Below are 11,234 nucleotides of genomic sequence, written 5' to 3'. Positions count from 1 at the left end.
AATCTTTTCTTGTTGATCCCATATTGTGCAACTATATGACAGCTGTTTTCTAATATGTCTGCACGCAGTTAGTAATGAGTCTTCTGTTATTTAAAAAAAAAAAGCAGGAAATGGAAGAATGCAATATTGGTTTAAAGCAGGAAGAGTGGTATTGGAAAACTTGTAAAAGAACCTATTTTAGAAACGTGATTATATACAAGTTTAATCTTGGTTTTTGGCAGCAAAGTAGTTGGTATTGTTTCCTTTGAGCAAGAAGGTCTTGGGTTCCTGTGTCTGAGCAACACCATGTGCAGCATCCACTATAGCCAGCAGAGGTCAGCAAAGACTTTCAAAAAATGCTCAGTAACACAAGCTGGATTTATCATAATACACATTTTCTAACCTTTCACATAAGAGTGACAAATGAAAGCAAAAACATGAACTCCTTACATGTACAGTGTGGGATCTGCTGGCCATCTTATGCTATGGGGTTAATTGCAGGTATAGTTTGAGTCTAATTGTCAGTGGAAAGGTTATTGCAAAGTAATACAGAATTTCTGTGGTCTTTCATATGTTAAAACCAATGGAACACGTACCTATCAGTGAAATGTTAAAGAGCAATATGTAAGATGGTGCATTCCACGACTGTCATAAAAACACTAAATAACGGAAGAAATGGGTGCCTGGTTCCAGTAGAGTATCAGAGACTTGGAGAATCAGTGTGCTGAAGCAGTCCTGCCAGCATGTGGTGGCCCAGTATCTAACTGAGGAAAAATGAAATGAGAGCCATCGTGTATGTATATATTGTTTATTCCATAGAAACTGCAGCATTAGACAAGTGCTGAAGCTGTAAACCATGTCGCAAACACAAGATCACACTTTATTTTCCCCCACTTTCACGCATTCCCTTAGCCACACACATTCGATCAATGCCGAGCACTGGTGCAGGGAGATTTGCCAGTAAACACTGAAACAGAAGTTACACAGTCACTCAGAACAAAAAAAACTAAACAAAAAAACAAAACATTACAGCAGGGCGTTTATTTGTGACACCAACTGACCTCCTTAACGGATAGAAAATATAAATTATTCCTACAGCAAGTACATTCTCTCTAGTAAGACCCATAAATATGCGTTTGAGAGTTCAAATTACAGTATCTACAGAGGTCCATGCATCCACGATATACATACAGAACAATAAATATCAGATATAGTCACAATACAGCATCAAAATGGATATCTGTGGAGCGGGAAGCAAGCAAGACACGGCCAGAGTCAGCTGTGGAAAGGCATTCACAACCTGTGAGTGAACGGAGCGGCCTTTGTGTGGCTGTGAAAACAACAAATAAGATGAGAGGGAGGTCTGCAGAAGCACCAGTGAGCTTTTCCTCCAGGCTTCAACCTGGCTCACGATAGAAAGGGGAAAGGGAGGAAAAGGGGACAAGTGAAAGGAGAGATTGATGCAAAGTAAAGCAAATCAACTTTCTCAGCAGTGGCTGAAAAAAGGAACCTCAGAGGGAGGGGGAAACCTACAGAGGAGTGAGTGTGAAAGAATGAGATGAGAGGGGTCAAATCAAGACTTAGTTTTGGCAATGTGGGATCCGGCTGCGAATTAACAGTCTCCCAGTGTATGAGAAGCATCTCTTTGAGGTTTTCACCTTCACCTCCACCTCCTTTCTCGCTCTTTCTCCCTCTCAGCGAGCAAAGGCCTTTCCTGAGCAATGAGTCAGTGAACGCTGTCGACGCAGAGACAGAGCGGTTCATAGTCAGACTGTCAGCAAACGAGGCAAAGTGCTGGAACCGGAGCACCTCTTGTTTTGTGTTTAGGTTTTCTGCAGCGTCTTTCTCAACGCACAATCGGGCCATCCTGACAGGCGGAGGAAAAACCAACAAAATTTGTCATCAGCATGAAAAGCAAAAACACTCAGTGGTTCAACTTAGAAAAAAAAAAGATAAAATCAGTCAACAGATAAAATGCATGACATCCTCACACTGTGCTGTATCGGCTCATTCACATTCCTCATTAAATATTCAGCGCTTCAGAAGCCACGTATTGCCTCGTGTGTTTCAGACTGCTGCTCACTGCCTCTCCGTTCACAGATGAAAGCTGGTGGAGACGCTTTGCTAATGACCACTAAAGCCTTGTGATGTAACAACACTCATAATGACTTCTTCTCTGATTCACTGTTTTTTTCCCCTATCCAGCATCTACACTGGCTGAAATGAAAAGTTTTTGTTGCATCCACTAACTGAGTCTCTGTGAAGGGCCATGGCTCTGTGTGGACAATGAATGAAACCTGCACTCACCCCTACACAGATAAGCTTCAAACACATGAAGAGCTCAAGAAGGTCTACTTAAGTTTATGGGTCTTCTGACCACGGAACACTAAATATAGCTGATTTATTTCTAGATGAGGCCCAGGCTGATCTAAAAGCACACTGAATCTATTTGTGCAGAGGCACTAAAACCTGCTGAAACAATGTGAGCTTGTGTGAGCAGGCAACATACACTAATCAGCCACAACATTAAAATAGGTGCAGTAAAACACGATGAGTATTTTAGTGTAACACCTCTAGGAGACTTTGGCTCATGGCACGTGTACCTTTGACATCACCATCAACACTGTTACCTAGCATAGAGTATAAAAGATGGATATGGCAGATGTCATTCACTGATTTGCGAAGCCTCGAGCTGAGCGTTGTCAATATTTTTATGACACCGCAAACTTAAATATTAATGACTTGTCAATCACAAGGTAGCCCCGCCCTAAAGGATTCCCTGCGTTCTCGTTTTGTTTTTTAAACTCTACTAAGGATCGTAATATTTGTATTCAGTAAGACTCGACAGCTTTAAGGCACTTTTCAACTGGCTTCAGGTTTAGGACCTGGAAGCCACATCTATCCTTTACAGTCTATGATGCAGATCAAGCTCCCTTCCATGGTTGTTCCAAAAGACATCGACTTCCTTACAACTATCACAAATCCTGCCTGGAGCGTGAGCCCAAGAACTGAACCCAACCCCAAAACTGCTACCACTAATCCATTCATCAGGGCCCCACCCTGGGGGCATTGTGGCAGCATTGGTAAAAATAATAGATACGTGTCACAAATTCTTAATAATTAATTAGCACTTTAGAGATTCAAAATGTTCTAATAATGCTTGGGAGGTTTACTGGAAAGAGTCACAATACTAATTATCAGCAAATTGATCAGCACAGCCAACTGCTAACATCTACGTAGTTTTGGCTTTAATCAGTCGTAGTCAGGCCCTCGTGTAGAATACGAAGGCTCATAGCTCTGCCTTTATGCAAATTCCAAATCCTATGTCTTAAGGTGTTGCCTCCTTTGAGATGCGTCCTCAAGAAAGTCTGAACTGATCTGAAAAATGCATTTTCCATCGGAAGAGATAAGCACATAAAGTATTTACTTGTGCAGAAACAGGGAGGACTCACAAGAGAATCCAACTGGAAATTAACCAGAAATCACACTCTCAGATCTTTGACTGCACCAAAGTGCACAGTCACAGAGGACTTTACGAGAGTGCATAAGGGCCAAACAGACCTGCAAATAAAATGCTACCAATTAAAGCAAAAACATCATTTTTTACTGCAATAAAAGTTAACCTAAGTCATAAGCTGCCTTTAATATGCTGTAGGTGTTATATTTAGCCTCCAACCTTTCCCTCCCTGTGTGCGTCTATCTATATTTAACCAGCGAGAAAGGCAAATCATTCACCTCCAGCTGAACTCAACAGGGACAAATAAACAACCAGTTCTACTCCAGCAGAGAGCTATAAATCAAACAGCAGTATAATGAGTTAAAGGCCATATCAGTGGGGTCCTAAAGACCTCTCCTTTTTCCTATTAAGTGCCTGCTTATCTAGTGTCTTCTTCACAGTCGACCAACCCTTAGGTTCATTTCCCCAAATCTGTGTTGATGGTAATAAACAGACAAATTCAACTCTGAAGAAACAAGTCTAACTTCTGTGCATGTTCTGTTTTTTCTTTACATAGCTATATCTTGTGAGCTTATCTGACAAAGGGGGGAAAGTCTATATGCAGATTTGATAAGGCGTTTAAACACGGGGCAATATTTTCCCTGAAGTACTGAGAGGCAGCTTATCAGTGTAGGACTCTGCGCTTTTCATGCAAACTATTTAGGCAAAAGTGTTTTCTGGTTCTTCAATTTCTGTTCTGTGACATGAGGGGGTTTTAAAGAGGGCCTGGCCTCAGCAAAGCACTAAACAGTAAACAATAAAAGAGCGTGCACTGACACTCTATGATCTATGAGTTCATGGGTGACGGTGTAGTTGTGCTGCTTTCTGATATAGTGCATTTAAAGAGAAAACATAAAGCTTTTCACAAGAGACTCTTTTGGTCAATATCCGATAAATGGAAATAAGAAGCTGAATGCTCCGAAGGCCTCAGTCTGCTGTTAAGCTCCCACAATAGCACTGCAGGTCAGTCAGTGGAAACTTCAACATAGAATAAATACCCTAACATTCATCCAGACATGTTCCAGTTCCTTGGTTTGTACAAAAAAACAAAAACAAAAAACCCCATACAGTACTGATTTAATTCTTTAGACAAAAGCGTATTGTTGCTTCATATTATTTTTATGTACATTTTCAGTAGTCGTTACATATTTAGTATTTCAGCACAGCTTATGGATAGAGAATGCATATTAAAAAAAATCAATCTTTTGGCTTGTGGGTTGGTGTTATTCCTTCACCTGCGTCGACTGACGATAAACTTTAAGTTCAGCTGTATTTGCTTTCATCACTTTCTGATGGTTTGTTTCTGTTTCCCGGGAAGCTGGGCTGTGAGTCACACACCTGCTTGTTATGTTTTCTGATTGGTGGGTTAAACTGTTACGTGCATTAGTCGACAGCTGATGAAACTTACAGCATACATTTCTGCTTACATAACAAGTCCAAAGCTGCATTTGCCTTTGTCCAGATAATAGAAAGCTGTTGGGAGGACTGGGGTTTGAATTAAGTTCCAGTTAAAATATTAACCAGTGTGGGGGCTTGTAGCACCTAATAATATCGATTGTTCTGAACTGCAAAAGATCAAAAATGTGATTGCTTTCGGGCATTTTGAAACTGCTTCACTGCCACTGCTCATCTCTTTTCCAGTATTGTTGCTATTTACAAAGCAGCAAACCAACATGGACAGCTTTGAAGCGCAGCTGACAACATCCCTGCAGTGGTTCCTGCCACGCTTACAACTGTTTTAAAACTACAGTGTAGCTAGAGCATAGTCTGATGTGCACCTTCAGAGAAAACAACTGCGGTTGGTCTGTTTGGTGTTGATGGTCTGTGTAAGCATAGTTTACTGATTAGCTTCCTCACTATTCTAATGCAAGAGATATTAATCTTCCAATGTAGGCCGTTTTCATGTTTTCATTCCTCTTGACAATCCGTGCATAAACTAAATAAATAAGTTAGATTCAATCTTGACAGCAGACCAGTGCAGACAGCGCTGTCACCTACTACAGCACTGGCTCTATAGGGGTTCAAAGCAGGACTGCAAGTTAAGCTTTAATTGCTTTAATTGTGTACTGTTTGGTATGGCTTTATTGTTGTAGTCTTCTACAGTACCATAACCCTTTTCTTAAAGTTGCATATTAAAACAGCCTTTGAGTTTCCATGTCAATGGACCAATTTCCTTAATACACTTTAGTCTTTAGAGCACACTGGTGACATAGATATCAGTGGACTGAAGGAACCTTGTAGTTCCTTTAAAAATATGTATGGCAGCATACAGTGTGGTTGCTGCTGCTGGAAATAAGGTCAGTGAGAGCGGTGAGAGTGACGCAAAACCAAAACACTGGAACATGAGCTAAAAGAGGCCAAAATGCTGGACGCATATCTGAACTGTTCTTTTTAAAAACACTTAATGTAAAAATTTGATGTAATAATTGAAAGCAGGGATCAGTGGGTGTGGGGCCAAGGGCCACAGACACTGTACTGTAGTTAGGAATTATTGACAGATGGATTAATGCTACTGGGTTTGATCTTTAGGCCTATATGAAATTGTTCCAACAATAAGAAAAAAAACACAAAATAACACCAACCTTAACACTTTGAATAAAAACTTTTTTTTTTTTTTTAAAAATGTAGTCGCCCACACTTTGCTACACTGTTTGATTTACTGCAAGTTCTCAGTCTTACTTAAGCTCTGGGCAGACCACACAGGCTTGCAATTAGTTTGCAGCACTGATTGCACAGAAGTGTGCGAATGAAATCTGCACATAGCTTGCAAACTTACATGCAAGACTGTCTGCACTTCAGTGCCACATGAGATTAAGTTGCTACAATGATAGCATAAAACGAGTCAGAGTACCGCTACACTGACCAACCACGCAGGTGATGCACAGCCGACTGGAACTGCATAAAGGCATACCATAGTTTAATCTAACCCTTTATTTCAGGCTCAGAGAGAAACTAGTGCCCCTTCTGCCTGTTTATATTGCATATGAAAACGAGAGTCCTCTGGGACCCCCCCCCCAAAAAAAAACACCAGCCAAATGATTGATTCTTTTTTTCTCTTGTTTCACACACATAGGAGAAACATACGGAGCAGACAGAGCATGACTAAGAAGCACACTGACTTGTTTTTTTTAACATTCACTTGGTAAAACTAGTACTAAAAGTACTTCAGATTACAGCAAGAACAGACTGGCACAATTAAAAAAAAAGACTATCGTTCTTCCTTGGCAGTCCTTGTTCAGACCCACAGTGTAGGGTGTGTGTCTTTCTAGACCAGTTATATAGAAGAGAAGGAGAAACAGGAGGCACAAATAACTGTTTGATCAAGCAGCCAGCAGGGGTGATGAAAAGCATATGAAATTGCAAGTATCTGTTGGTGAAATGGGAACATTAGAAGGCGATCCCCACAAGGACGCCTCCTACTGATCGACCAACTAACCAGCAGGTAGTTTCACTCCCTGATATGCCGCCACTGTAGGTCCTTCTGTTGCATGAATTAGCTTGATTTAAAAGTGCATCTCCCCGAAGGGCTTAAACCTGCTGCCAAAATGAAAAAAAAAGCTTCTTTATAAATAAAGTTCTGATTATTTATCACATTGCTTTTCCTACCGCTGAGGACGGGAAACCACAACTCTCTGCACGTCGTCGTGTAAAGCCTCTGTAACAGTGACAACACAAATTTCAACACAAAACTGGAATCCAGCAGCTCTGTGAAAAAACTTCCAACAATGCTGCTTGAGCGCCACCATGAGTTTTAAAAATGCTAACAGTAGAGGGACATCCTACTCCGCCGCATGGCCTCGCTGATCAGATAAGCTGGGCTGACCTCTGGTTCTTCTGTCATGACCACAATGTTCTGCCACTCTCCGCACTGGTTGGACTTCTTAATTGTATCCACCACACACAGAGCATATAGGCAATCCTCAAAAGTGGCAGCCATTGTCAGGGGCCTCCCGTCCCACGTCCGCCGGTCATCTTGGTCCTGGAAGGCCTGCCGCACAGCCTGGATCATGCGGATCGTCCCGGTGAGGTAAGGGGACGGAATGTCACTGAAGGCCTTCTCCGGCAGGGAGGCCTTCTCGAGAGGCGTGGTGTCTTTGAGCAGGAGCTCAGGGCCGCCACCACTTTCTCCACCGCCACTGTTCTTCTGTCCATACAAGTCTGTCCCTGTGACCGTTAGCCTCCCGTCAGTCCCTACAACTATCACCTCCTGCCTGAACTCTCCGGGGACATTGAAGTTGAGCGTGACGGTGCAGCAGGCGCCTCCCTCCAGTACCATCTGGAACGTGCAGAAGTCGTCACTGGTGATCTGGCGGATGCCCCGAATGTGGTCGGTCTGTTTAACGAAAGTCTTGAGGAAGCCGTGGACTTTGGCCGCACGCTGGCCTGTCAGAAACGTAAGCAGGTCAATAATGTAGCTGCCAACCGAATGCAGGCCACCGCCTCCCATCAGATCATCGCAGCTCCAGTTGTATTTTTTCCCAAGGAGGCTACCACTGTGGACCTTTAAGACAAAGAGGATAACAGGGGAGGGAGCACAAGATTTTTAGATTTTATTATGGCTCACTTGACTGTGATCAGGAAAAGCAAGAATGAAAAGGAGATAGTTGGGTAGCATCTGGGATCAAATCACCAGGGTACCACCAGTGTCTTGTAGCAACATTGATTCTTTGCTATGCCGGTGCTGCTATAACTCAATCTAACATCGAGATAAAAGCATAAGAAACAATTTGTATAAAATGTCTTCACACAGCAATAAACAGAAGTAGTTCTGGTCATACCTGGGCCTCACAGACCAGAAGTTCTCCGACGTAACCTGCCTCCAGCAGCTCCTTCATTCGAACAAAAGCTGGCAAGAAACGCAGAACATTTCCCATAATGCTCAGCAGCTTGGGGTAGTACTGGGCAGCTGACATCATTCGGAAGGCATCCAGAGGCGTGGCGGTCCTGTCGCAGATTACATTTTTGCCAATACCTTATAAAATAAAGGAGAGACAACGGGGAATCAGACATGCAACCTTGCAACTTATTGTACTAAAAAAGCCTGACAGCTTACTTGAAATGTTCAGATGAAAGAAGAAGGTGGAAGAGAAGAGACTTTCCGTCTCTTCTCTTCCACCAGAGAGTGAGAGAGTCATAATATCCTCTTGAGCATAAAAACATCCCTTCCCCTGAAGAAACAATGCAAAGCTGCTAAATGTGGTAACTCCCACAACAACTGGCTCAAGATGTCATGAACTTTCAAGTAGTTCCTATCTGGGCCGTGAGAACTGTTAGTGAAAACTGCGCACCAATGGTGAATCCATGCAAAAAGGCAGTTTTGCAGTCTATATTATTGGCTCCACCAGCCCAACCTAATGAAGATCTTCTAAAGTCACTAAAAGCCATTTAGATGGGCTGCTGGGGTATTCCCATGATGTATTGAGTGGTAAATGGCCTGTATTTGTATAGCACTTTTACTAGTCCCTAAGGACCCCAAAGCGCTTTACACATCCAGTCATCCACACACTGGTGATGGCAGCTACATTGTAGCCACAGCGGCAAGGCCGCCGAACAATGGCGCCACCGGGCCCTCTGACCACCACCAGTAGGCAACGGTTGAAGTGTCTTGCCCAAGGACACAACGACTGTCCGAGCCGGGGCTCGAACCAACAACATGCCAATTACAAGGCGAACACCCAACTCTTGAGCCACGATCGCCCACATCGAGTGCATCTTCTTCAGTCACCTTTTTCACTCACTATGTGTTAATACACCTCTTTACATTTAATTATTAGTTATTATTAATCTCTAGATCTCTTCCAAAGTGTGTCTTTGTCCTGTCTTTATCCACCTAACCGCCCCTCCCAGTGGGTTTTCTCTGTATTATTGGCTTTACCTTAGAATATAAAGTGCCATGAAGCAACAGTTGTTGTGATTTATTAAATAAAAAGTCAATTAATTTGATAAGTTGAATAATTGTTGGCAGGCATGCGTGATATTGCAGATATAACCATGGTGTACAGTAAGACCACACAGCTCACAGAGGTTTAGACAGGGTTCATTTGCATTACTGGATGCCTTATGGTAGAAGAGAGGAGAAAGACCGTGTACGAAACCCAATAAAAATCACTTCCAGCACATCAAAAGGCCCACTGGTGGCAGAAACACCCGAACACAACCAAGATGTGAGGCTGTATGTCTGTCCTCACATCACCGTTATAGTGATGGTACTGCAAAATATGCTGTTGAGGAGTAAGTTGCTTCGTACTCATTGATTTGTTGTTCAGTTTCTAGGCAGACGAAACAGAATCAGGCCAAGCACCAATTTTGCCTCGAGCCAACAGTTCAAACAAAATCAATTCTGAGTGACAGAAAAGAGACCCCCCCCCGCAAAACCCTGAAATCTGTCTGCAAATTGCAATCGATTGTCAAACTGGCTCTGAATGACAAAAACATTGAAACAGCTGTGCTGTTCCTTACTACATCTTCTCAAAGAACATCAATGTTAATCAATAACACTCAATACTGTACAAAGTATAAAAAATATCCATCATGAGGATGCCTTGAATGCATAAAACCAGTGCAAAGCAGAAGTAAACAGTCTCTGTGGCCACAATAGTAAATGATGAAACATACTGTAGAACAAAGTCAACATAGTGACACAGTATAGTTCATAGTATACAGAAATCTATATAAACTTCAACAGAAGCCCATCTTTGTTTGCGGTGTGGCCAGTGCCACAAGGTTCTTGTAAAAAAAAAAGCCAGTTAACTTATATCTTTTTTGTCAATGAAGATAATGTGTTACATTCAATTTCAATTTTTATGTGTATGTTTTTTTCTACATTAACTAGCTTAAATGTTCTAGCTTTTCACAAAAGATGCATACAACCACTGACAGGCACAGGAGCAGAAACGCTGCTTCCTCTAAACCGCGCAGTTGGAACCTTTTCTCTTGTAAGACCGGTAAATACAAAACAACGGCTGGCCTGTTCCATATTAGAAAAACTCTGACTGACCACACGTGGTACCTGTTGTACTGTTTTCGTTTGATAAGAATAAAGAACTCAAAGAGGATAACTACAGACCACTGTACTGAATAAAGGTGCATTTTTAAATCCATTTGTATTTGTAAGTGAAAGAATGTGGTATTTTCTCTGCACAATCATGCTTATGTCTTAAAACCTTTGACTGACTGGGGGGGTCTAAGCCTCCCACTAGTGTCGGGCTGTTGCTAAGGATTTATTTTGACTGATACACTGACACTGAGCTGTTCTTGTGGCCACTTCTGCCACTGTTAGCTTAATGCACTGTAAATGCTCTAGATTCACACTGTCAACAGGGAGTCAAATAATATAGGATATGTACACACAATCTAAAAGCATTGCTTCACATACTGTACACATTCCTTGAGCCCTCAGAGTGTGAAAAGCTTCATAGTGGAGTCCCGGCTGAGGCTGCCTGTGGGTGAACTAGCAGTTTTGGAAGTGAACTTCAGCTCCAATTAGCCAGGTCAGGATATTAATCCCTCTGACCCAGTTCTGAGGATCGCTAAGGGAGCCCCTCCCCCCCCCCCCCCCCCCCCCACCCATTACCCAGCCACTGTGCACACACACACAAAGCAAAAAATATTTACCCACGTCCCCTTCGTCTTGGCAGCAACACACAGAAACAGATACAGGAAAAGACACACTGCCTCGGGTGAGACTCTTCAGGCTAAATGCTAAATGTTCTTGACGGGGTATTTTGGTTTTCATATGAAGCACTAGCTTGCCTAGTTA

The 11,234-nt window shown here is 42.4% G+C and overlaps 1 protein-coding gene across 1 annotated transcript in view; it reads right to left on the bottom strand.

Annotated features, from left to right (window-relative positions):
* Window positions 1–771: 771 nt before the first annotated feature.
* Window positions 772–11,234, bottom strand: part of gfod1 (glucose-fructose oxidoreductase domain containing 1) — a 40,277-nt gene continuing 29,814 nt past the window's right edge. The window contains exons 2-3 of the mRNA XM_040018812.1: window positions 8,254–8,447; window positions 772–7,976 (exon numbers count right to left, since the gene is read on the bottom strand). Coding sequence (XP_039874746.1) covers window positions 7,236–7,976; window positions 8,254–8,447 — 935 coding nt within the window. The 3' untranslated portion in view covers window positions 772–7,235. The remainder of the gene's footprint in view (window positions 7,977–8,253; window positions 8,448–11,234) is intronic.

This window comes from Simochromis diagramma, unplaced genomic scaffold, assembly GCF_900408965.1.
Source record: "Simochromis diagramma unplaced genomic scaffold, fSimDia1.1 OVJJ01000717.1, whole genome shotgun sequence".
NCBI classification, from domain to species: Eukaryota; Metazoa; Chordata; class Actinopteri; order Cichliformes; family Cichlidae; genus Simochromis; species Simochromis diagramma.
This window is presented reverse-complemented; position numbering and strand designations above follow the sequence as displayed.